The sequence below is a fragment of the Danio rerio genome, chromosome 24 (genome assembly GCF_052040795.2).
Source record: "Danio rerio strain M-AB ecotype USA chromosome 24, GRCz13ab, whole genome shotgun sequence".
Taxonomy (NCBI): domain Eukaryota; kingdom Metazoa; phylum Chordata; class Actinopteri; order Cypriniformes; family Danionidae; genus Danio; species Danio rerio.
In genome coordinates this window covers 5940639-5968414 of record NC_141044.1, presented here as the reverse complement: position 1 = coordinate 5968414, position 27776 = coordinate 5940639, and the positions used below count along the sequence as shown (strand labels likewise).

Genomic DNA, 27776 nt, shown 5'->3' with positions numbered 1-27776 from the left:
ACTACCCTTTTGTTATGTTCGGAGTTGAAAACATCCACTGAAATAAACTGCTGTAAAAATGCATCAGATAAATATTGTTTTTAAATTTTTTCTGTTAATTGTTTAATCAACCTCAGTCCTGATTAAAACTACTAAAATGTTTGGAAAATTCCAGGATTTTAACTCTTTAATTGCCAAATTCATAAATGATGTCACTGATTTGGTGAAAAAACACACAAAAATGGCGTAGTTTTAATATAAAAAGTTTTTTGGATTTTTTTTTACCTTATATCAAAGTCTTGGACATGTGAAACAACATTGCCTTCGATGCATTGCTTTTGATAATTTTTTTTTCTCTCCCTAATTTACTGTTGATGGATGCTTTTGCCCCATTGACATCCATTTTTACCACATTTTTTGATTACAAATCCAGGACACCATATTATCATGCATTTTTGATTGTTGGTGTTTTTCCCTGTTAGAAATAGGTAAAAATTGTCATTTTTACTGTTAAACATCAATTGGCGCTATTAACCAAATAGATATGCCTGTGCAAAAACAACAACAACAAGAAAAAGCTTAGTTTCTGGATTTTATATGGAGTATAACAGCAAATTAAAGTGTGTGTCTGTGAGAGTGTCCTTTACGCATTTTCCTTAATGTGTCTGAGAAAATCAAAACATGCATCAAAGCATTCAGAACTACATGAAGTAAACAAAAACAAAGACTGTGTATTTATGCACCATCAAATGTGGTTATAATTTAAGTCAATAGGGCAAAAGCAGCCAACAACAGTACATTTAAAGGGAAAAACAAATCCAACCCACAATTACTTTTTATATTGAAATTTTGTGTTATTCTTTTTGTTCACCAAATCAGTGACATCACTTGTAAACCTAAGTAAAGAGTAAAAATCCTGTAATTTTCTAAACAATTTATTAGTTTTGATCAGCACTGAGGTAGATTAACATACTCTAAAAAATGTTGAGTTGTTTATTTAACCCAATGGTTGAGTTAAACATGTTTGGTGTTTTGTTGTTGTTTTTTTTTTTTTAACTTTATGTTTTTAATTATTATTTATTAACTCAAAGTTGGGTTAAAAACTTGAAATTCAACTGATTTAACTGACACAGAACAGCTGTATTAATATGCATACGTAATGTTGTTTTTGCATTCTAAAGTTTATATAAGCTCTGACGCAGTAATATTGTTTTTTATTTCAAATCAAATTACCTCTCTGTGTTGTGTTTTTATATCCGTTTCACCAGCACTCTTAATCACATTTATGCAAAATATTTTTCCAGCAGTTTAATTCAGTGGATGTTTTCATCCCTAACATTATAAAAGGGAGCAAATTTGATCCGTGCACAAGGGTTAAACAAATTTTCTTAGCGTAAAGAGCATTTATTTTCAATTATGAAGAATCTCTTTAGGTTTCAAGGATTTTTAAGGGTTTTCGTTGAACCTTTGGCGCTAAAGAACAACCTTTATATTTAAAGATTGTAGTCTATATGTTTATGCTCATGGTTTATGCTTGATGTTTATTTTGATTTGTGCTTCCATTTTGTTATATATGTCCTTGCTTCATTTGTTAGCTAGTATCAGTGTCAGTGGTTTTATCAGTTGAGTGGTTAATTCATATGAATTTATATGAGTTTAGTGTTAAAAAAATTATGATTTTTTTTTAAAAAAAGAGGCATGGCACCATAAGGGGATGAGCAAATCATAGTCAATTGTATAAATGAGATCAAACAAATTGGCCATTAAATCAGGAAGCAACGAACTGCAGTACATGTGATAGCATTGCTGTCTCACAAAAACATACGGTGTGTCTAAAACTGCCAGTGTTAGACAAGCTCAGGGTTGTTTCTAGACTTTTTGTCACCCTATATATATCATACACCATATATAACCACACACAGTTGCTTATTTCTGTTTTCCCAAGTTCCATGGTTTATTAACAAAGCAAAAACAATAATATTTATCAGTCACAGAGGACAAACATACGACAGCAAAATATCAACTTCATTTTCGACAACCACATAACCTGGGTGAACATCGTCGTGCAGGTAGTGACATGAAGTCATCTGCCAGACATCGAAGTAGATTACGCCATCAATATCTCTGAACATCTCCTGCATCACTGTGTTCAGCTGCATCGCGTACCAGTCACTTTGAAAAATGTCCTGGAACAAATACAGATCAAGCAGACTTAATACTGAATAGAAACACAAGCAGTGGTAAAACAAGCAAATTATATACAGCATATGACAATACAAGTGCAATGGACGTGGTTTAAGTTTAGTTAACTTAAATTGTTTAGTTGTTGTTGTCGATGGGACTTTATAATTCAAGTTTAATGGACAAATTTAGTGAACTTTAATATTGAAGTTGTCTTAACTCTTGTTAACTCTCACATTAATACATTAAAACTCCATGTTACATTTAACCCCATGTTACTTTGTGCCCCGTGCTCCCCTATATGAAAACAACCAAAAAAATCCATTAAAACCAGTATTTTAAAAACACATGAAAATACTATAGTAATTTATAGTAAAGGGAGTTATTTAGGAATAAGCATTATATTATTATATTTACAACTCTTCAATAATGAATTACACTACATAATGTAGTATCATTAGAAACTATCATTAACTAATAGTAATTACCATAGTATACTTTAGACTTTTACTACAGTAAATTAAATATAGTTATATGTAACTCCTCTTCATTCAGTCATTTTCTATCAAGCAAATTGCTCATATTATCCTAATTGGTTAGCGACTTCACCGAGAGGTGGCAGTAACGCACCAAAAAGTTTGTTGTCGACCACCGTAAAACAGGGAGAAGAACAAATCGTCATTTTCACCATCATATGGATTTCCTTTATCGGCTAGACACCGGCCTCACAGCTCCGTGAATGTCGGTGCTGTCATTTAATGGTCTGCGTTCGATAAATGTAGCTTGTGCGGACGCTACTGCACTACTGGACTATTAAAATAGCTTCACTACTGAAAAGCTATTCGGTTTATAAATGTAACTAAGCTAGTAGCGTCACTACTGTTCAATAGTAGCATGCCAAACACTGGTAATACATATGAGTAATTGGCGGTTCAGTGTGCTGTAGAACCCCCTGATAAAGACAAACATAAACTGAAGGAATGTGAGTGACTGGAAATTGCAATATTATCTCATGTCACTGTCAGCATGGGGGTTAGAGTAAAATATACCTTTTGTCCGGCAGTGTTTCCAGACTTGATGATGACGAGAGTCTCTGGTGCTCGGCTCAGCAGCGAAACGACAGACTGACGAATTTTGGCCACTTCGTGCACATAGAATGTTAGAGGGTGAAAAACCAGGTGAGCAGCAATTGTAAAGACGATCACTGCATGAGGACCCCCAGCTATTTCATCAATATCATTACTGATGTAATGCAGATCAGTGATCAGCATTTTAGTAAAGCGCAGAGGAACTCCGTGTGGCCCCCAGTGAACTATTATATTGTTTGTCAACTCAACAGCCATCAGGGGTCCTCCTGTAGGAGGAGTGTGGAGGTCCATCCTTTTTATACCTAATAAAATAATAAAAATAAGTAAAATGTACATTAGTCATGTTACTTTATTAATTTATCACATAATTTTACAAAGCTGCTACTAAACACGTATAAAACCTCCAAAGTATACAAGCATGTTTATTAATACAAAAATGTACAGTATATACTGTCATAATTTACACAATTTCATGTCATAAACCTGCATGACCTTTTTCCTCTGTTTAATAGAAATAAATATTGAGGAATCTTTTTAACAATATTTGTTCCTGAAATGAAAGTCTTGTGACATTTTATATATGAGCAATTCCATGCAAATGTCAACCTTTCCATAAAAATAATTTAGTTTTCACCAAAATAGAAAAACCGTTTCTACATTTTTTTGTGTTAGTAAGTATTTTACAGTACTTTAAAAATACTCATAAATGTATCTGTCAGTATTTCAAACTATTATATTTAATTTGCCAAAATCACACCAGTGGCAATTTCACAGCTGTCGCATCCCTAACGGGAAAGTGTCACATCCATAACAACACTTTTTACTCATAAATGCAAAAATGTCAAATAAAATAAAATCAATCATTATAATTCAATAGTGAGCCGACTCAATTGTTTGATGAGCATTGTTTCTTCTGGGTTGTCCAGTTTAACTGTCAGAATTTCTAAATAATCTGTTGTAGACTGTAAATTCGCTAACTTTTTTTTTGTCACATCCATAACGCATGTTTATTTTCCTAATTTAAAATATATAACATGTTTACAGATAGTTATTTCTTCTGTTCCCATGTTGTTTTGGAAAATATAAACAGATGTTTCGATATAATGTTAACATATACTTTCTGCGTGAAATTATGTTTTGAGTTTTTACTGCAAATGCCACATCCACAATGCTGGAATTGCTTATATATATATATATATATATATATACAGTTGAAATCAGAATTATTTGCCCCCGTTTATTTTTTCCCCAATTTCTGTTATTTGAGAGAAATTTTTTTCAACATGTTTCTAACCATAATTGTAATAAGTCATTTCTAATAACTGATTTATTTTATCTTTGCCATGATGACAGTAAATAATGTTTTATTAGATATTTTTCAAGACACTTCTGTACGGCTTAAAGTGACATTTAAAGGCTTAACTAGGATAATTACGTTAACTAGGCAGGTTAGTGTAATTAGGCAAGTTATTGTATAACGATGGTTTGTTCTGTAGACTATTGAAAAAAAAAAGAAAGAAAAGCGGCTAATAATTTTGACCTTAAATGTTTATAAAAAATTAAGAACTGCTTTTATTCTAGCCAAAATAAACAAGTTTTGAATGACGAGGTTTGAGAACTTCTTTTTAAAATATTGATAATTATAACAATATTGATAATTAATAACTTATATTTTATTTACAGTATACAACATTTTGTCTTGCTATAAGGATTTAAATTGTCATTTATATCACTGGATAACTTGCCTGGCACCTTTCTCTCTAAAAACTCGAACCACTGTCTTGTGGTGGAGTCTCCCATCAAATAGACAATCTTGTTTTTAAGGCAATTTCCAGTTTGTGTAGAATTGAACTGTTGGGTTTTGCATACAAAAGACTTCCAGACATCATTCAGATAGAAACCTGCAGGAACTGGTGTCGTCAGACCAGGTCTGCATCTCTCCGTTCTGTCTAAAGCAAAGAAACATTTATCAGAAAAAAACGGTTGTAATTAAACAAATTCTTAATTCTATCATAATTACATATGTTTTTAGATCCTCTTTGTTCTGACATATGAACATACCATTGTCTGTTGTTTCGGGAAGAACGTTGATTAATTGTGTGTCTCCGCTAATACCAACATTTATTAATATGCTGTGAAGAAAAAAATAACAACACATTGTCTACAATGTTCTGCAATTCTTCTACAATTTGTTTTGAATCCTTTCCCAGCTTACTTTGTGAAAAATTGTTCCTCAAAATGATTTAATGGACTTTCCAGACCTCCTCTTGAGTGATGAACCAATCTGTCACAAGAAAGTTTCTTAGGTCTCTCACAGTGCCACACCGTCCCTGTTTTTATATCCTTATACTCGCAGCAGCAGTTGCCTTTAATCCAGCTCCCATTTCCACCCCACTTAAGGTTACACGGTACTACTTCACTGATCCTGGTTTTGTTGGGTCCTGGTCCTTCAAAGTGTCCGTTATAGTGACTGCGTGTGAATGAAGACTCCCTGTATTTTTTCAGAATCTGCACAACCTCACTGGAGTGCTCCAGACGAACAGAAACTTGTGCCTGACCTTCCCAGGGCAGAAGAAGAGAAGCAGAGTAAGTCCCGTTACGATGATCCACAACCTCCCCATACACACTCGCCTTCAAGAAGAATAGAGAAAATTAAAGGTAATGCAGAATACCACTGTCTTCATGGAAAATTTAAATTATAGGTTATTTAAGCATACAATATTTTGTAATTAAAATTAACAGACAGTTCAAAAAGTGCTGTAGTCGTGACATCAAAACCTAGAAGATTAAAATGGTTTTCTATGGGAGTGCTCTGTGTGCCTGCGATGGAAAAAAAAATCAACTTTGGACCTGATGTCATGCGGTCCAGCACAAAGACCATTAATACAGTGGTTTCCGAGCAGCATAAAAAGCACAGCACACTGCTCTTTTCTAAAGACAGCAAAAAGGCAATGTGGTGCGCCTCACATTTTCAGAACTGCGAAGTGCATTCAGTGTGATTGACATGCCATGGTCATTTATTGTGTAGGTCAGGGGTGTCCAAACTGCAACTCCTGCAGAGTTTTGCCTCAGAACACCTGCCAGGATTTAAAAAGCTAATAAAGGCTAATAAAAGCAGTGTTTTGGACATTTATATTTGCCGGCTGGTGATCAAGTGTTCTGCAGGTAAACCTCAAGATGTGATAAAGCGACAGACGTTTATCTGTGGTCTTTGAAGAATTTGTCTACCATGCAGGTATTGCTGGTTTGTACCCTTCTCAGAGCTGCTGAGTGGGTGCTGGACCGGTTGGGTTACATGCAAGCACCTTTTGACAAATATGATGATGTTACACATTATTTCTCCATCTTTCACCGACGTAACATTTTGTTATTGTTATTGACTGCTTTAAAGGATATAACTACATAAGAAAGAGATACAGGAAAACAATTTAATAAAACATTGAAATAGATAAGCGGTGCAGTACGTAGCACGATCACCTAACAGCAAGAAGGTCACTGGTTTGAGCCTCGGCTCGGTTAGTTGGCATTTCTGTGTGGAGTTTGCATGTTCTCCCCGTGTTCACGTGGGTTTCCTCCGGGTGCTCCGGTTTCCCCCACAGTCCAAAGGTAAACTAAATTGGCCGTATTGTATGCGTGTGAATGAGTAACATGATAACAAGATTATTTTACTTATCCCACTGGCAGATTATTTTTAAATGAGTCACCTAATTATGATGTATTGGAAAACAAGAGGAAACACTTTATCTGGCTAGAAAATGAGAAAATGCTCCTTGATATAATTTATTTTATTTATCATATACGAATTGGATTTGTGTGGATTTACGAATCGTATTTGAATTTATGAATAGTAGTTGTGGATTTACGAATCGTGTTTTGAATTTAAAAATTGGATTTGTGTATTTACAAATTGTATTTGAATTTACGAATTGGAATTGTGAATTTACAAATCGTGTTTTGAATTTTGAATTGGATTTGTGTATTTACGAATTGTGTTTGAATTTATGAATTGGAGTTGTGTATTTACGAATCGTGTTTTAAATTTACAAACAGGGGTTGTGGATTTACGAATCTTATTTGAATTTATGAATTGGATTTGAGTATTTACGAATCGTGTTTGAATTTATGAATTGGTGTTGTGGATTTACAAATCGTGTTTTGAACTTACGAATTAGATTTGTGAATTAACGAATCGTGTTTGAATTTATGAATTGGAGTTGTGTATTTACGAATTGTGTTTTAGAATTACAAACTGGAGTTGTGGATTTACAAATTGTGTTTGAATTTATGAATTGGTGTTGTGGATTTACAAATCATGTTTTGAACTTACAAATTAGATTTGTGTATCTACGAATCGTATTTTGAACTTACAAATTGGATTTGTGTATTTACGAATCGTGTTTTGAACTTACAAATTGGATTTGTGAATTAACGAATCGTGTTTGAATTTATGAATTGGAGTTGTGTATTTACGAATTGTGTTTTAGATTTACAAACTGGTGTTGTGGATTTACAAATTGTGTTTGAATTTATGAATTGGTGTTGTGGATTTACAAATCATGTTTTGAACTTACAAATTAGATTTGTGTATCTACGAATCGTATTTTGAACTTACAAATTGGATTTGTGTATTTACGAATCGTGTTTTGAACTTACAAATTGGATTTGTGTATCTACGAATCGTATTTTGAACTTACAAATTGGATTTGTGTATTTACGAATCGTGTTTGAATTTATGGATTGGAGTTGTGTATTTACGAATTGTGTTTTAGATTTACGAACTGGAGTTGTGGATTTACAAATCGTGTTTGAATTTTCGAATTGGATTTGTGTATTTACGAACCGTAGTTGAATTTATGAATTGGTGTTGTGGATTTACGAATTGTTTTTGAATTTATGAATTGGTGTTGTGGATTTACGAATTGTTTTTGAATTTATGAATTGGTGTTGTGGATTTACAAATCATGTTTTGAACTTACGAATAAAATTTGTGTAGCTACAAATCGTGTTTTGAACTTACAAATTGTATTTTATAAATGTGAATTGTGCTGCTTGTGTAATTATTATACTTTGAAAATCATATTTAATTATAAAAAATAAATAATAAATATTCATTTTATTTAAAAAGATAATTTTTTAAACTGATCTGGCTCCATATCATTCATTCCTCTTCAAAAATTATTTTGTGAGACATCATGGAATAGCGAAGAATTGTGCACTTCAGGATTTCAGCAGAAGTAGCAAGTCATCTGGGTACTTCCTGCATACTGTTTTTCAAAATCTATGAATTTGGACATACTACTCGGCTCACATACTGGTTTTAGTGTGCTATAAAATATAAAAGTATGCAATTTTTGTATGCAGCCCATGTTTTCTTAACCAAACGCGCCTGATTAAGATCATCAGCTCAGAGACTGAAAGACCTGTAATGGGTGTAATAGACAAAGGAGACATCCAAAGCATGCATGTTGGTGGTTGAGAAGAACAGTCTTACTGCATTCCAGCTGCGTAAAAAAAAAAAAAGCTTTTTTGATCTTTACATCCTCCATACTGTACCATTAAAGCTGTCACTCTGGACAGTAAATCATGTTAAGTTATAAAGCATAGCAATGAGATCTTCTGAATGGAATGCAGTGAATGTTTAGGATGTGCCGCAACACTTTCTCTCCGCAATTGTTTTCATTAGCCACAGGTTCCTTCAAGATTTTTGTTTTATGACAGCATTTTTCAACTGACAATTAATATACATGTACATATAGTTCTAACATGTCAATTACATTCACTCACATAAAAATTTAAGTACTTAATAAATTGACCCTTTTCACATTTACGATTTTCTCAGTAGCGGAAGTCATCATAGTTGCGTAAACTTAGAGCGCAGTGAATGGGAGAATACAACAAATAATTTTTTTTTAATCGTATTAGCTCTGGAACAGCTTCAGCAAAGAAACAGTTAAGCAAATTGAGGTATTAAACCCCACATTGTAGAATTGATATTTCAAGTGATTTAGTGAAGCCATAAGGTCTCGAAACGCTTCTTATATGGCTGATGCTTTGAATTGCTTTAGTCACATGACCTGGGTGTTTCGAAACACTTTTTACACTTAACCTGAGGGTTTCAAATCACCTTAGTCACATGACCTGGTTGTTTTGGATCATCAAAACAAAGTATCAAATGAAGTGTCGAATTGTGAAGTAAGCGATCCCTAGTTATCCCATTTTTGATTCTTGCCCTGTTTCCCCCTTATTGATTTTTAGTTGCCTGTATCGACCTCTTTGCCTGTTTCTGACTATGCACTTTGGATTTCCCTCGTGCTCCAGTTTGTACCCATTTGACCGTTGCCTGCCTGACTACTCTTATTATTTAACTGTACTTGGATCGTCAACTCTGTTGTCCAGCATCCTACCATTACAGGTAATAAGTGAATGCATAAGAATTTGGGATGTGAACATATGCAATTTAGGCCCCATTTACACTAATATGTTTTAGTTTTAAAACGCATAATTTTTGCTATGGTTACACCTTCCGTCCACACTACCACAGAGTTTTAGAGCCTGGTAAATGGACTGTTTTGGATATGCTGAAGAGGCAGGTTTTGTTTATGGATCGGGGAAAATGGAGACATCTGAAAACAGATCTGAAAAAATCTGATTGGGGCTTTTTCTCAATATTAAGTGCACAAAGTTTAGTCTTTCTGCCTTTCCTTGTTAGTTCAGACTTCACAAGATTAATATGGAAAACAAACTCCCGAGGACACGTCGGGTAAATCCTTAAAGGCAACAGTGTACTTTATAACATCATTCACCTAACCTTGGCTATGTTGTTTCAATATCTTAACAATAAAATGAAAACATGATATAAGGAACTGCATATTTTAATTTTGATATTAGAAATTTAATAGACACCAAAATCGAGCCATTGTGTAGTTACATATTTATATAAGCGGCATCTTCACTTGTATGCATATTTAAAACAAAACATAGCCTATAACATAACTGCCGAAAAAATCTGCGACATACCCTGTCTCTTTTGCTGAATATCAGTTTTAATAAATCAATAATGGCCATTATAAAAGTGTAACATACCATAAGTTTATACATGCAAATAAAGGCAAGCAATTAGTCAAATGTGCAGAACCAGTGCTTACATAATATAATTTTTTTAATATAAGCTCAGCCAAAACACACATTACCTGAGAATAAGTAATAGATTCAAAAGACCCAAGTGTTGTTATATAGAGACCAGATGATTTAAATATCACGTTTAACAACTATAGTGTACTTTCCGACAAGCGCCGCTCTCACCTGGGGAGGTGTGCTCAAAGCACCCGCTGACTGCCTGGAACTCAGACTTTGGCATACGCTTCAGATCATGACACAGTGTGTGTGTGTGTGTGTGTGTGGTCACATGATGTGCGTTTTAAGCGGTGTAGTGTGCATGGAGATCTTTTCAGAAGCGCTAGGTGAAACGCCAGTGTGGACGTGAATCATTTTCTTTCTAAAACGTCATTCTAAAACTAAAACATATTTGTGTACACAGGGTCTTAGTTTGTACCACAAAATTCCCAAGTATTTTCAAGTCAAGTTTACCATCTTATTTCACTCATAAACTGAAAAAGTGCTTGATAAAAGCGCTAGGCAATCAGTGGAAAAATAACTTGGACAGAATTTTGACAGAATTATATACAGCAAACATGTTTATATTTATTGTGTTGGTGAAAATAAAACAAACATACCTTTAGCTCTGAATTAAACAGCTTAACTTTGAAAAAATCTCCTCCGTATCTTTTCAGGTTATTGTTGTGGTCTCTGGCAGTGATAGCAACCAGGATCTTTTCTCCCACGCTGTAATTCTGATTGAGTCCCACAATAGTGAATGTTGAGTGGTCTGGACTTGTGCTTTCACTCAGCTCAGTGATTTCTTGATCTGGGCTGGGCCATTCCAGAGCCTTCTGTAGTCTTTCCCACTCTTCTTCACTGATTCCCATGTCGAGTGCGGAAATTGTGTATGAAGAATTAAAATATCTGGAAACTGGTTTGGGCCTGGGGGCTTTAAATAGTATAACTTTGCTCCCACCAATCAATCTCCATAGAAACTAAGAGAACAAAAAAGATAACAGTCACAATAATATGTAATTATTATAATATGTAGATAAAGATACAAATTGACAACTCAAAAAGATTTGTGGATCTCTAGAAGAAGAAAGAGGAAGAGGTGGCATATTGTGTTCATCCAATACTGCATTGAGGATGGAGTTCAGATTATTATTAAAAAGCTGCGCTACGATTATCCTGCAAAGTATGCAAAGTTTATTTTAGGCAATCGGTGGAATTTTGATACATTGCTTGTGATCCTTTACGCATAACACATTACGTACATAAACAAATCTTAAACAGAGACTGGCAGTATCTATAGACATTATAATAGATGGTGGCCATGAGGCGTCTAGCTTTCTATATTGTGTATGGGCAGTACGTCAAATGTATGGACACACACACATTCAGAGACACACACAAAGCAGCAGCAGGGGAGAGGTGTGCCAGTGACTGAATCCAGCATATAGGTGTTCTCAGCTATGGCAGACATTTTGTTTTTATTTTATGTGTTTGTCATAAAGTTAGCTGTAGCTCAAATGACGGCATTCTGTATTAAGGTTTTTGCTTTTATACGGTGGCTCTGAACTGTCAAAACACCTCTCAAAGTGCTTTTTTGGATGCAAAACTTATAAAAACCTGGATTGAATTTTTTATGACGGACAAAAGTTTCGAGGAAGTGGCTTTCTCTTTATATGCGTCCTTGTGTTTTCGTGTAACATCATCATCAACTGCCAAAGTTCAGTTCCAATACTCAAGTTCGCAGGAACTGAGGACGCTTGGAAGTTCACAGAGGTTTTCTTGATATTTCGAGGACGCATTAATGCAAACTGGAGTGAAAAAATTGCTCAAGAACTCCTCATAAGATCCTCGAGCCCAGGGCTCCCTCCCGTTTGCAAGGCGAGAGGGGAGTTTGAGCTCAGGTAGATCTCGAGAACTCTCCTGCTGTAGTAGCTAATGAACAGATAATGATTGATTTCAAGAGATAACTACTTACTATGTCTATGGTGCTGATTTGAAATAGTAAGTAAGTAGTAATTAGTAATTATTAACTTAAGTTGATTGTTTTTGGATGGTGGGAGGAAACCGGGGAACCCGGGGGAAACCCACGTGAGCTCGTGGAGAACGTGTAAACTCCACACAGAAATGGCGTCTGGCTTGGTAAGGACTAGAACCATAGACGTTCTTGCTGTGAAGCAACAGTGCTAACCAACTGGGCCACCGTGACACCCATCTAAGAAAGGAGGAGTAGGGGTGGAAGGGAGGATTCTTCAAAACGAAGATGGCTGTTATATGAAACTTAGGGTATTTATAGTGGCTTAGAAATCATCTGATTGGTGAATCATAAATTGAATAATGCGGGAGCAGCCGCAAGCAATAATAAGTATGTGATTCTCTGGAAATTAGTATATAAATAAACTTCACTTATTTGCTAAGTCTATATGCATAGTATATATTGTGAAAAGAGGAAAAACTAATTGTTAATTTAGAGAAAATTTCTGAAAATTCTAACTGATTTAACGGAGCCCATAAATTGAAATTAGCTTATTCTGTGGAATTTTATTGTAAACTAACAAAAAAGGTATGTTTGCAATAATTCTTATGGTCTAATGAACACGTGGAAAACATTTTCTATTTGATGATAAAAAAAATGAATAAATAAAATTTAAAAAATCCACCCAGCCCATTAATTTTCCATATTCCCACAGCTTTTGAATGTTTAAATTCCAAACTAACACTGCCCACTCTTTATTGGCTCAGGAGACATAATATCCTGAATCTGACTGAATGTGTTCTCAGTTGGGTTATTACCAGTAAGAGTATGTTTAAATGAGAACAGAAAAGTATTTCCTCTAAGAAATGGATCTGTGAAAATAATTAAAATCATTATGCTACATCATCAATTGGTGGTGTTGCTGACTGTTTCCCAATATGCATTCTTCTGTGTTCTTGCGTCCTCGTGTTCCATCATCATCAACCACCAAAGTTTAGTTCCAAAACTACGCAAGAACGAAGGACGCGTGAAAGTGATTGCAGCTGAATAAAGAAAGTGAGAAGTGCAGAATTGTCTATAGATTTATTATTAAAGTTCAGAGATATAACTTAATTTATCTCAGGAGTTTCCCTAAATGAGATGGTGAAAGTAAACATTAGCATGAAAATCAAATAAATAAATGAAAATAGAGGCATTAACACATTTGAGGAGTTTATTTGCTAAAGTTCATATTAAAATCAGTTTTATTTATATTGTGCAACGTATATCTGTAACGTCTTTATTAATATATATTGTGAAAAGGGGAAAAGCAATAAATCACTGTATGAATGCTGTAATGTTTAAATAATTTCCTGTTAAACGTATAAAGGTCATATGACCGTCAGGAAGAATGCAGCATCTCATTTCTCAAGGTAACTTGGCAAGACTGGTCTCCACAAGAAAGCAAGTCCATTCTCTGCGTTCTTGGAATTGAGAAACAGCCAGTGTGTCAATACGATTTACCCAACGTGAGGTCGAATGTATTTTTGAACGAGCAAAAATTACAGACAAAAATTTTGGATTCAGTGTGCAATAACCTTTAGTCCATCCTTAACTAAATCTTAGTAGTTGAGGAAGAGATTGCATTTTAGATTTTAGATAAGACATTGTGTTTTGCATTTCATAGCCACGTTCAATCATGGACCAGTCATAATCCCCAAATTCTCTAAACTAAATTCAGCACTGCCAAAATATCTAATTATATAGCAAACCCAAAAATAAATTAACTCTCGTCAATATTTGATTGTAATTTCAAACTATGCTATTAAAACATTTAAAAAAAGAATCAGAGTTGAACTTTTTTTGTTTCACCGAGTTAAATGCCACCCGATCTTGTTGTTTTGCAACGTTATTATATAAATCATTATTTTTTAATTGCCTTTAAAATGTATTCAAATTTTCTTTTGCACTTACCAAATAAGATGAGGTAGATAGAAGACATGCCAGTAGAAACACTTTTAGTCCAATCCTGGAAACTGATAAAGCACAAAAATGACCAATATCTAAAAACACGACCCAAAATAACGCAAATAAACTGGGGATTACCTTGTGGATTTGATTTGTTTGTTGATGGTATGACCATGGCTATGTCTATTGTTGTCCTATGAGAAGTTCACATCAGCTGAAAACTGAAGTACATGTTCCCTAAACTGCCAACCAGCATCCTGGTAAACTGCATTTCAAATTATTTCCACATGAGGCGTGACATTGATTTGAATGTTGTTTAGCCGGCTTTGCTTGACATAAGATGATGGATGTCTTTCCTGTTATACAAAGTGGTATAAAATGTACTTTTTGATACTGATATTTTCCTGACAAAATTTATTCTTAAGTTACTTGCCTCTAAGATTGAAATGATCTTGGAAATAATAAAATTGCAAGTCATAATCACTGGCCAAACTGGTTTGCTGCAGGAGTGTTTTTTTTTTTTTAAAGGTGCCCTTTAAAAACAATGGAAACACTTTATAATACTAAGAATCATTTGTTAAGCATTAGCAAATAGTGAATTCGTTATCTGTTAAGTATTAACTCTACATTAACAGATGTTAGTAAGCAGTTTATAACCAGAGATACATATGCTCTATTCTTCACTTATTAGCACATATATAATGTGCTTAATGATTGTATTTTCATACTTTAATTATTATTTTTTCATCACTTAAGTATTGCATTATTTACAAACCAGTAATTTAAGAGAAGTTGCTGTTTTTTTAAAGATTATTCAGAATAAGTAAATGATTAATAAATTATACAAATTAACCTTTATATATCTTATAATTCAGGCATATATTAATAGTTAATTTGTATGTTAATAAATGCTTAATCAACTCATCCAGCTTTATTAACTCCATCCAGTTTTGTGACCTAATCTAAAGTGATGATTATTTATGCTTTATAAATCCCTAATACATGATAAACACAGCAGCACGGCGACGTGTCTAAATGTGAACAAACTCCTGATAAAAGACAACGTCTGACATTCTCGACTACTCAAACTGCTCTCCCGACAAAAATCCTTGCTGCACATAAATGGCTTTGCTGTATCGGCCCTGACAGCATCGCGGAGAAAAACAAGCAACAAACCTTGTGGATCATCGAAACAAACACATACAACCATTCATCCACGGCTAAATACTGCGCGCTGTGGGTCCGTGGACGCGGTTTCACCCGGTCATCAAGGTAGGATCTTACAGCTTGGCACTGGCAGGTCTGCCTTGCCTTTGGAAAGCTAGCACAGTCATGAATAATTAAGAAGCCGGATCTTCTTATAGGACAAGAAAACATAGCCATGAATAATAATGATAATAATCATAATAAATAATAATCAGCTTTGCACTTTCAGTTCTACGATACGTCGACGATTTTGATTCCGCCCCAAAAATAATTTTAAACCCGGAAGCTGAAATTACCTTACAAAAGCTCAAAATTACCCTGTTTTTCCCACAATTAAAGCTAACAGCTGCTAACATTGTCTTAACTCAACACACACAAATCTGTTAACATCTCAAAAAAAGTACTAAAGGGTTTTATGAACCTTTATTTGTCATTTAGAAGGGATTTATGAAGCATGAATAGTCCTAACTTTAGACTAGGTTACAAAACTAGATGGAGTTTGTTACATAGCAGATTCAGATTAAAATGAATGAATCACTGATGTTTAGTTTGAAAGCTGTAAAAGGTTCTCGCTTGTACTGCACTAAAAAGATATTTGTGGTAGATGTACTGCTGGAGTTTAGTTTAGTTCCAACCCTGCTTCCACACACGTAGCTGGGTTTAAAACAAGCACCAAGAACTCAATCAGTTTGATCACACGTGTTTAATTAAGGTTGAAGCTAAACTGTGCAGAAATGCGGCCCTCCAGGAATGGAGTTTGACGGCTGTGATGTAGTGTATGTAATGACGGGGATGTAGTGACCAACTACACCTCTTGTCAAGTGTATTTAGCCAGCGCATACACATATCTTTTATAATAACCAAAATGACAGTCTGAGCAAACTCACAGTTGGAACTGTTGTATAATTGTAAACTGGAACAATTTGTTTTCAATATAAATTCAATATATATTCAATGACAAACAAAAGGAATGTATGATAATTTATTTGAAAGCTACAGTATGTTATATGAAATGGGCAGTATAATGGAAATATTAAGTCTTATTTCATGTATAACCTTTTATATGTTGTACATTTTTAAAGTACAACATACAGACACGAGTTGTAAGTCAGCTTAAGGCTCACTTGGCCTTTAATACCATAATCTGACTGTATTTCTGCAGTCAGGCAGGACAAACATATGACAGCAACATATCAACTTCATTAGCCACGATGACAGGGCCTGGGTGGATATTTTCTCGAAGGTAGTGACATGAAGTCATCTGCCAGACATCGAAGTAGATTACGCCATCAATATCTCTGAACATCTCCTGCATCACTGTGTTGAGCTGCATGGCGTACCAGTCACTTTGAAAAATATCCTGGAACAAACATGGATCCATTAGACTAAACAATGTCATTTGTAAAGCAAGCTTATGGTTTTTATTGCCAGTAATCTTTCATACACTGAGCACTATTATAATTGTCTAATACCTTATATTAAATTACTTTACCCTTAGCCTAACTAAAGAAACAGTTCAGACAAAACCTGTTTTTATTATAACATTAAAGATGCCATAAAATACAAATCTGGATATAACACACACACACACACACACACACACACACACACACACACACACACACACACACACACACACACACACACACACACACACACACACACACACACACACACACACACACACACACACACACACACACACACACAATATTGTATCTGCAGGTTTTAAAAAGGTACTTTTTTTTTTCTCTTTTTTTACATTGAGTATGTTTACATGGACACCAATACCCGGATTTTAATACGATTAAGACAATAAGAGTCTACCAATGCCATGTAAACGGCGATTTATTAATTAATTTTTTTGATTCCCGTAATCTGACTAAAGTCATAGTGGAACTATACAGAAATAAAATAGCATTTCGATTTCAATCGCATTATTAAATTGCGGTACAGAAATGTAAACACCTTAATCAAACGATTACTGTTTTGTTACATTTAGCCACACATGACAGTTGTCAGGCATATGAGCACAATCAACTGAAAATGGCTTTAAGCAAGAGAGCACATTTTTGTTGCGAGCAGGAAACGATGACTATGTTGATAACTCTTCCTCCAGTATATTTACTGCATACTTTCATCCACTACCTCAAAGTTTGTTGCGGGGGCATGGATGATAAGTTACTGAAAGAAATGACATTCAGGAATTTGTATCCACTGTCATCTGTTTACATGCACTTTGACTTTAGCCACAATGTTTTTAAAATGGATTTTTTTACCCAAAAGTATATTTTTTAGAATGAATCTTAATCCATGTTATAAATTTAACACATAGTGCTTTCCTGTGAACTCAAAGCACTTTACAGATTTATGTTGGAATCTCCTCAACCACCACTATTGTATAGCATCACCCTGGGTGACAGGACGGCAGCCATTTTGTGCCACATGCTAGCTTATTGGGGAGAGAAGACACAGTGATAAAGCCAATTATTATATGGTAATATATAAGCAATGATGGACAGAGGCCAGTAGGCAAGTTTTTCCAGAATGCTGGGAATAGACTATACTGGGAAACTAGAACCCACACCCAGGGAGAAACAATATATTGGATTTCCACATACAAAAATAAAGAGACCGACCGACCGAGATATTTACTGCTTGTGCCAATGTTCAGTTTTGTTCCAGACACTGTATAAATAGATCTAAAACTTTATGGTAGTGTTTTAGTTTGCCCCATATACTGTAGGTAATTCTTTCCAGTGCAATGTAAATCTTTTAAAAAGTGGTCAAACGGTAGACTTCTTATTATTCTTCCAATAGAGTGCTAAACCCAGGGCGAGCACCTCCCTTTGCCTCACTAGCACCTCTTCCAGAAGGAATCTATCTCATGTGGTTTCCCATCCAGGTACTAACCAGGCACAACCCTGTCTAGCTTCATTTGGTGACTATGTGAAAGACGTTGCTTTAAACTTCTGAGTGGTATTTCTGCTCAATTGTTTTTTGACTTTAAAAAAACATTCAACTAGGCCTGCACAATATATTGTTTCAGCATCGATATCCTAATGTGCAACGCTGAGTCTGAACTATAGTTGACCAGAAGCTACAGAAATGTATTTAATTACTGTATACTAATACTATATTTATACGATTTGTCCTAAAAAAATAAATGAAATGCGTACTTAGAATTTTTGTCTTGTTTCTAGTTCAAATAGCAAAATTTTAAAGCAAAAACTAATTATTTTACCTCCACTGGCAGATAATTTTGCTTGTTTTTCAGGAAAAACTCAATTTACTTACTAGTCAAAACTTAATTTTGACTTTAAAGTTGATAACAAAACAATATATTTACTTGATCTATGAATGTTTCGATATTTGGACTAAAAACGAGACAAAGCAAAGTAAGAATTTTTTTTTTTGCATTTTAATTATTCAATTTCTGTACCTGAATACTGTTGGATGCCCCAGAACAATTTCAAATATTGCTATTCAAAATATCTTGCGAAACTGTATTCATATCACAATATTTATTGCAGAAAAATAAAATATCTTAATATCCAACAAAGTACCTCTGTATAGATTTCTGAAGAGCGCGAACTATTGCTACATTTCGTCTTTACAACAAAAACTATGGGTTGGTATGACTCCGCCGAAGGCTTCTTTTCCTTCATTCATTCATTCATTCAGTCAGTCCACAGCGGCCTCTGGTGGATTTATGCGAGAAGAGCAGGTGCGAATGGCACTTGTAATGCTGCGTTCACACCAGACACGGAACACGTCAAGCGTGAGTGATTCACATGTTTAGTCAATGCAAACACGCGAATAGACATCCTGCGGAGCGATACACACAAATGGTGCGGCGCGAATGGCGCAGCGCAAATTGAGCGTTTTAGCTTTATAAAACAAGGATTGAAATTGAGAATAAAACCCATACCTTATATCCGGCAGTGTTTCCAGATTTGATGATGACGAGAGTGTCTGGTGCTCGGCTCAGCAGTGAAACGACAGACTGACGGATTTTGGCCACTTCGTGCACATAGAATGTTAGAGGGTGAAAAACCAGGTGAGCAAAGAGTGTGAAGACAATCACTGCATGAGAACCCCCAGCTATTTCATCAATATCATTACTGATGTAGTGCAGGTCAGTGATCGGCATTTTTGTAAAGCGCAGAGGAACTCCGTGTGGCCCCCAGTGAACTATTATATTGTTGGTCAACTCAACAGCCATCAGGGGTCCTCCTGTAGGAGGAGTGTGGAGGTTCATCCTTTTGATACCTAATAAAGGAAAAAAAAAAGTAAATTGCACATTAGTCACACTGCTTTATTAATTATGTTGGCTTGAGAAAGACCAACATACTGTTATCCAACTTAAACATATTATTATTATTCTGTCTTAGACCAATTCTATCTCCTCCTAGTGCTTTAATGCTACAAGCCCCAGGTTTGGGCAAAAGCTGTGTTCTGCATTAGGTTTTGTGGCCATATCTTTTCAGGTTTATCTGACTTATAGCTTTTCAATAAGTAATTTTTTAAGCATTATATTTGTAAAAATATAAAAAGTCCACATTATGACTGATATAGAAACTAGCGTAGAGACATCAAGGTTGATTTATATCACGCATATTGGTAACACCCTGCAAAAAAACCCAGCTTAAACCAGCCTAGGCGGGTTGGCTGGTTTTAGCTGGTTGACCAGCCTGGTTTTAAGGGGGTTTTGGCCATTTCCAGGCTGAGAGATGACCAGCTAAAACCAGCTTGACCAGCCTTGCCGGCCTGGGAGCCCAGCCCCAGTAGGGTAAGCTTTGATGTATAATCACTAAGCTGTCAATTGTCCTCATAGCAACAAAGCAGACCAACTTAGCAACCATTTAAAAACAGCAATATCTCTACATCAAAAAATCATAGGGACCTGGGACCTAGCATGAGTCAAACCTTGGCTGGTTTGACTCATGCTAGCTAGCAAAATAGGACTTCCTGTGTCTTATGCATGGCAACAAAGATTAGCCAAATGCTAAAATGATTAGTTATATGCTATTCATGATTATCTAAGTGCAAGAATATGCTAGAAATGCATACTAAGTATTAGGATTTGATCAAACATGTAAATGTGGGTTACCATTTAGCAACCCATTTTACATTAGCATCTACTTAGCAATCACCTAGCAATGCCAAAAACATTTTAGCAACGTTAGCAATTTTATCAACCTCTGTGCTTGGCTTTCTCAAGCCAACATCAAAGTTCATCAACAAACTTTAGGTTCAAGTTGATCATATGGTTTTACAAAGCTTCTATTGCACACATACAAAACTATCAAAACTATTCTGCCACTTAATTCAGTTCAAATAATCTGTATCTTCTATAGCACTTTTACAATGTAGATTGTGTCAAAGCAGCTTAACATAGAAAAGGTATTAAATTTTCTAGATGAACTTAGTTTGTTAATGTTAAACCTAAGGGGTTTATTAATACATTTTTAATACACCTTTTTTTCCGTCCTAATAGAAATTAGTCATTGTTGATGAAATTAAAGCCACTTTACCCCCCTAAAAAGACATTTTAAATATGAATATACATTATTTTTTCTGCAGGTTCCACCAATTCAAATTTAAGCCTTTTAAAGACCTTTTTAAGACCATGAAGAATTAAATTTCTGACGTATATATGGCTAAACACCAAAGATATTTATTTAAAGGCTCAGCTGAATTTTTTTACTTGCCCTATCCAAAAAATAATTCTAATAAGTAATATCTTAGCCATTTATATTTTTAATAAAGTGTTAAAACAAGCAGGCCCTAAATATATACATACTTTTTTCCCACATAACCTTAAAAAATCTTTAATAACTACATGCATGAACAACAGGTTGCTTAATATTAGTTATAAATATATAGTTTTGCTGAAAGTATTTATTGTTGGTGATTGAATGCGTGCTGTATCGATTGAGTAGCTTTTAAAGCCCCGTTTAAAATTATTTAAGACCTACAAGACAATATTTCAGTGCATTTTAGGCCTACAATTTTGATTTTAAAATGTAAGATTTTTTAAGATCCCACCGACACCCTGCAGAAGTTTGTAACACCATGAAGTTTATATTTTATTTACACTATACTGTATTCCATGCTTTAAGGGCTGTCATTTATATCACTGGATAACTTGCCTGGCACCTTTCTCTCTAAATTCTCGAACCACTGTCTTGTGGTGGAGTCTCCCATCAAATAGACAATCTTGTTTTTAAGGCAATTTCCAGTTTGTGCAGAATTGAACTGTTGGGTTTTGCATACAAAAGACTTCCAGACATCATTCAGATAGAAACCTGCAGGAACTGGTGTTGTCAGACCAGGTCTGCATCTCTCCGGTTTGCCTAAAGCAAAGAAACCAGGAAAGAGTTATGCATAGTTATGCAAATTCTTCATTTTATCATAAGCACATTTGTTTTTAACTTCATTTTGTACTGACATATGAACATACCGTTGTTTGTTTTGGGATGGACGTTAATTAATTGTGTGTCTCCATTAATTGAAACATTTGTTAATTTTCTGTGGAGAAAAAAATGATTAATATTCAAAAATTTCCTGCAACTCTTCTAGAATTTGTTTTGAATCCTTTCCCAGCTTACTTTGTGAAAAGTTGTTCCTCAAAATGATTTAATGGGTTTTCCAGATCTCCTCTTGAGTGATAAACCAGTTTGTCACAAGAAAGTTTCTTAGGTCTCTCACAATGCCACACCGTCCCTGTTTTAATATCCTTATACTCGCAGCAGCAGTTGCCTTTAATCCAGTTCCCATCTGCGCCCCACTTAAGGTTACATGCTACATCTTCACTGATCCTGTTTTTTTTGGGTCCTGGTCCTTCAAAGTGTCCGTTATAGTGACTGCGTGTGAATGAAGACTCCCTGTATTTTTTCAGAATCTGCACAACCTCACTGGAGTGCTCCAGACGAACAGAGACTTGTGCCTGACCTTCCCAGGGCAGAAGAAGAGAAGCAGAGTAAGTCCCGTTACGATGATCCACAACCTCTCCAAACACACTCGCCTTCAAGAAGAATAGAGAAGACTATATGTTATGAAGAAAGCTAATCTCTTGCAATTTACAGGCTAACCAACAGAGCGTCAAAATCCAAAGAAATCTAATTTGCCACTAGTTTTACTCGCAATTCTAGTGCTGGGTTGTGGCTGGAAGGGCATCTGCCCCATTAAACATATGCCAGAGTAAATAATAGTTCCTGTTCCAATCTGTAAATGCATTAAGAAGACTCCCTTCAAGAAAGGTGTTACCGAGTCATGTTTACAACAGACTAAAAAGGAGAAAGTAATCAATTATCTGCCAGTTTACTGTATATTTACGGTAAATGTCTTTATATTTATTAATTTGTACATTTATTATGGAAAAATATAGGAAGCATACACACCTTCAGCTTTAAATTGAACAGCTTAACTTGGAAAAAATCTCCTCCGTATCTTTTTAGTTTATTGTTGTGGTCTCTGGCAGTGATAGTAAGCAGGATCTTTTCTCCCACGCTGTAATTCTGATTGAGTCCCACAATAGAGAACTTTGAGTGGACTGGACTTGTGCTCTCACTCAGCTCAGTGATTTCTTGATCTGGACTGGGCCATTCCAGGGCCTTCTGCAGTCTTTCCCACTCTTCCTCACTGATTCCCATGTCATGCGTGGAAATTGTGGATGAAGAATTAGTTTTTATGAATTTTCTAGCATCACGTCTTGGAATGGGGGGCTGGAATGGATTTGTCGGATGAACATTCTCTGTTAATCTCCACAAGGCCTGAAAGACAATGAATTAAATGTTTAGCATTATCAAAAAAAAAAAAAAAAAAAAAAGTATGATCACAAAAAAACTACTTTTAATTTCTACTCCTAAACAAACCAGTGTGTCTCTCATGACAAAGCAAGACATTGGCAAGACATTACCACGAGGCTTTATAATTGTGTCATGAACATTTTTCTGCTCATGTTTTCAGTGCAACAAACTAAAATTGTCATTGATATGTCTCATTAAACATGTCATTACCCTGTCAAACAAGGTTTTGTTTACTATTTAATGACCAATTCAGCTTGTACCACTGTAGTTGAGGTAAAAAAGTTGACACTGTTATAAAACTCATGACACTTTTATAATGGTTTCATGACAATCATATCTATGACAGATTTATGACAAGTTTTGTTGTCTTGATAATGTCAAGTTGTATAACAAACAGTGGTTTAAAGAGTACTGAAAAATCATACTCAAGTAAAAGTACTATTACTAGCCTAAAAATGTAGTGCAAGTAGAGTAAAGTTATCTGTTGTAAACATTACTCAACGTATGAGTAAAAAGTAGCTCTTTCTAAAGTACTCAAGAGTAGTGAGTATTGAGTATTACACTTTTAAAAGTAGAACCATTTACACGTTATTTATGTGTGTAAACGTAACATTCTATAGTGCATCTAGTTATTAACCAGCAGGCAAACAACTTCATAAGATGTTAATATTAGGTTAGTTTTAGGTTGTGATGTCAGGTGTCCAAAAGTCAATGTCTAGCTAGTGTCTAAGGACAACGTTATTTTAATGTCCAATAACGATGTCAAATGACGTTGATATTTGGTTGATTTTAGGTTGGAAAATGATCAAAATCCAACGTCAAGCCAACATCTTAAACCAATGTCACATTGACATCAAATACTGTCATTTATTTGTCAGGTATGGCAACCAAATCCAACGTCTGATAGACATCATAGTGGTAACATCCACACAATAGCAAGCTGTAACATCATTAGATTAGTTAACATCATTAATATTTGGTTGGTTTTAGGATGGATGTTGGACATTGACCTGAAGTTGAGTTCTGACGTCAACACTATTTTCCTTTCCAAACAAAATGCAACGTACCCATGACCTGGAGGTACAATCTCTATCTGACATTGTTAACGTCTTGTGCATGGTGTTTAATTCCATTTCATTATCAGTGACATGCATCTACACAGTCTCTGGGTCAATGCGTGTAAAGATTTTAGACATTTTCTTTAATGCTTCCAAACAGTTTACTGCAATTATAAATCGCCCATGTCTTGAGGTAGTTCATTATTATGCGATTTACCTTCTGTGTATGATTTGATCGGACAGGAATCACAGGATGGATTTTTAAAACCCCCAAAGACAAGTAAAATTAAAGTAGTAACTGCAGGTTGAAGGAAAGTAGTGGAGTAAAAGTACTGTTACTGCACTAAACAAGTACTCAAGTAAAAGTACTCATTTTTAAAACTACTTTGTAAATTACAATTCCTAAGAAAAACTACTTAGTAATTAGTTACTTTACTCCACTGATAACAAACAATGTCATCTCTGCATTTAAAATGACACTTCATGACAGTTGTTATAAGCTTCCATGAAATCTCACATTCATAACATAACTGAATGGGTTGTGGCTGGAAGGGCATCCACTGTGTAAAACACATACTAGAATAGTTGGCAGTTCATTCCGCTGTGGGTACCCATGATAAATAATGGACTACTAAGCCAAAGGAAAATCAATGAATGAATATTTGTCATTTATTTACAACCTTGTGCCATCAAACTCTTGTATAAAGATATTTTTACAATCAGTATGTTTTATTAAATTGCACATTTATCAATCACAATTAGACAATTCTTTCACACTCTTTATTTTTATTTAAATGCATATATTATGAACTTTTGGCGTGTTAATTGTTTATGTTGCTAAAGCTGGATCTAAGGGTATTGTGCAGTGAATTACAGAACTATCCAGTCAAGTGGTCAATCTTTAAAAACAACTAACAGACATGGCTATTAATCAGTCAGTATCACATTAGGGTCCAGAACTTATTATTATTATTTTTTTCATAAAAAAACTGCATGACAAGTAACATTAAGTGATCTACTGCTTGTGTAATTTAGAGTGGTCAGTTGGGTCATTTTTGCCATTGAGATCACCCTATGCATTCACGCTGACTATTTCACATGTATTTTGTAAATTAAGAAAAATAAAATTAATTTAGAAACTAAAGTAGTGCCATTGAAGTAGAGCAAGCCCCTGAAACTTAAAATTACAGTAGTCTATATCTATGGCTAACAGTTAATGCTAAAGATTTTAGATTGAATATTAACTGTTAATATTCAATGTAAAATCTTTAAAGACAATTTTAGTTCTAAAAGCGGTGTATTTTCTGCGTTTGGCCTTAGTAGGGCAGTGTTGTGCAGCTAATACTCATTTGTTTTTCATGAACTCACCATACAGCTGATCGTCAATAAACAAACACAAAGATAGGTCGTCCTGTGAACTAAAAGGAAACCGTAATGAGTTCCAATTTACAGATGTCACATTAATGAAAAATAATTGATTTGGCCACGCTATCATTAATTTTAAAAGTAAACATCAATCAATCTGTATATATTTTTTCTAATCATATTAATCAATTACTGTAAGCTCTTGATGAATTATTTACCTGAAAGAGCAGCTGTGGGTTGAATGCACATGGTCGCATTCAACACTGTTCAACTTTGAAATATCAAGTACGAGTCAGGTTTGACCTAATCTTCCGTGTTGTTAACATCAGCTGTTTCCCCTTTCAATCAGCGCTGGCCCGCATGCAATACTCACCTGTTTCCATTTAAGTCTATTTGTTTCTCCAAATATACCTGCCCCTTCTTGTTACTCTTTGTCGGATTATTGTGTTAGTTAAAGCCTATGGACCTACTCTCGCTCTCTAGTGAACTCTGCATTTATCAAGTCTAGTCAGTCCGGTAACTTTGATTAACTTCATATCGCTTTTGCTTACCTGTGATCTGCGCAGTCTCCTCGCGGCTGATTCCCAGCTCCTCACCTGGGCTCGCCAGCGACAGCCCTCGCTCCGCTCTGAGGGAGCCGAGGCGGATCATTAGTTGCTCTCACTTCAGTCTGCGTTCTCCCGCGGGTGGTCGGGGATAGGCAGCTGCCTTACTTTATCCTTTATGCAAATAAAACTCTTGATTTTGAACTGAACTCTCTCTATTTTCTGTCCGAGCCTGACAGTGACTAGCATCATTTTTGTTTTTATAAGGTTGGGGTGTTTCTGCGTGCTATAAGTGTACAATAATACTTTTATTTATTTATTTTTCATAAGTAAGTGTATATAAAACAAAACAAAGCCTGTTATTGTCATTCTTTTAAAATCTGATGCTTCATGACAGTGATGCATCTTTCCTTTTCATGCAATCATTGCAGTAAAAAAAGTTAAATGTTATTGTGACATGCAATGGGGAAAAAATGCAGATCAGAACAGATTTCATTTATATGTAATCATTTGGCAGACACTCTTATCCAAAAAGACTCCCAGGTACGAATCGAAGGTGTCCAGTATTGTTGGGTTGGTTGGTAATCTGGAGGATTTAGGCAAACACAGCAGCACGGCGACGTGTCTAAATGTGAACGAACTTCTGATAAAAGACAACGTCTGACATTCTCGACTACTCACACTGCTCTCCTGACAAAAATCATTGCTGCACATAAATGGCTTTGCTGTATCGGCCCTGACAGCATCGTGGAGAAAAACATGCAACAAACCTTGTGGATCATCGAAACAAACACATACAACCATTCATACACGGCTAAATACTGCGTGCTGTGGGTCCGTGGACGCGGTTTCACCCAGTCATCAAGGTAGGATCTTACAGCTTGGCACTGGCAGGTCTGCCTTGCCTTTGGAAAGCTAGCACAGTCATGAATAATTAAGAAGCCGGCTCTTATAGGATAAGAAAACATAGCCATGAATAATAATAATAATCATAATAAATAATAATCAGCTTTGCACTTGCAGTTCTACACTACCTTGACGATTTTGATTCCGCCCCAAAAATAGTTTTAAACCCGGAAGCTGAAATTAGCTTACAAAAGCTCAAAATTATCCTGTTTTTCCCACAATTAAAGTTAACAGCTGCTAACATTGTCTTAACTCAACACACACAAATCTGTTAACATCTCAAAAAGGTACTCAAGGGTTTTATGAACCTTTAATTGTCATTTAGAAGGGATTTATGAAGCATGAATAGTCCTAACTTTAGACTAGGTTACAAAACTGGATGAAGAGTGTTAAGGATTCAGCGTAAAATGAATGAATCAATGATATTGAGTTTGAAAGCTTTTAAAGGTTCTCTCTTGTACTGCACTAAAAAAATATTTGTGGTAGATGTACTGCAGGAGTTTAGTTTAGTTCCAACTCTGCTTCCACACACGTACCTGGGTTTACAACAAGCACCAAGAACTCAATCAGTTTGATCATGTGCGTTTAATTAAGGTTAAAGC

At 35.1% G+C, this 27776-nt stretch overlaps 2 protein-coding genes and 1 long non-coding RNA gene across 3 annotated transcripts; 1 reads left to right on the top strand and 2 right to left on the bottom strand.

Moving 5' to 3' along the window:
* Positions 1–1695: 1695 nt before the first annotated feature.
* si:ch211-157j23.5 lies at positions 1696–14541 on the bottom strand. Its single transcript, XM_087309085.1, has 8 exons — positions 14419–14541; positions 14287–14348; positions 10982–11341; positions 5464–5879; positions 5310–5380; positions 4994–5197; positions 3210–3550; positions 1696–2165 (listed from the first exon to the last, which is right to left on the bottom strand). The coding sequence occupies exons 1-8, from the start codon at positions 14453–14455 to the stop codon at positions 1968–1970; spliced, it is 1689 nt and encodes a 562-aa protein (XP_087165211.1). The 5' UTR covers positions 14456–14541; the 3' UTR covers positions 1696–1967.
* LOC147830983 (uncharacterized) lies at positions 2801–19546 on the top strand. The gene is made up of 4 exons (XR_015524725.1): positions 2801–3142; positions 3224–3338; positions 5754–5924; positions 19391–19546. It is a non-coding gene; the product is annotated as an uncharacterized LOC147830983 (long non-coding RNA).
* Positions 16455–26107, bottom strand: nxpe3l (neurexophilin and PC-esterase domain family, member 3-like). The gene is given in 8 exon segments (NM_001386572.1): positions 16455–16846; positions 19418–19758; positions 21642–21845; positions 21953–22020; positions 22101–22516; positions 22893–23264; positions 25727–25776; positions 25942–26107. Coding segments are annotated over 8 exon segments (1680 nt in total). The 5' UTR covers positions 25973–26107; the 3' UTR covers positions 16455–16648.
* Between the last annotated feature and the right edge of the window lie 1669 nt (positions 26108–27776).

Excerpts from the sequence above, each read along its gene's own strand:
- si:ch211-157j23.5 (XM_087309085.1), bottom strand. The coding sequence starts at position 14,455 with ATGGTCATACCATCAACAAACAAATCAAATCCACAAG. Across the intron at positions 5,880-10,981 it reads TGTTTAATTCAGAGCTAAAG|GCGAGTGTGTATGGGGAGGT; the intron begins GTATGTTTGTTT and ends TTCTTCTTGAAG. Across the intron at positions 3,551-4,993 it reads TTTAGAGAGAAAGGTGCCAG|GTATAAAAAGGATGGACCTC; the intron begins GCAAGTTATCCA and ends TTATTTTATTAG.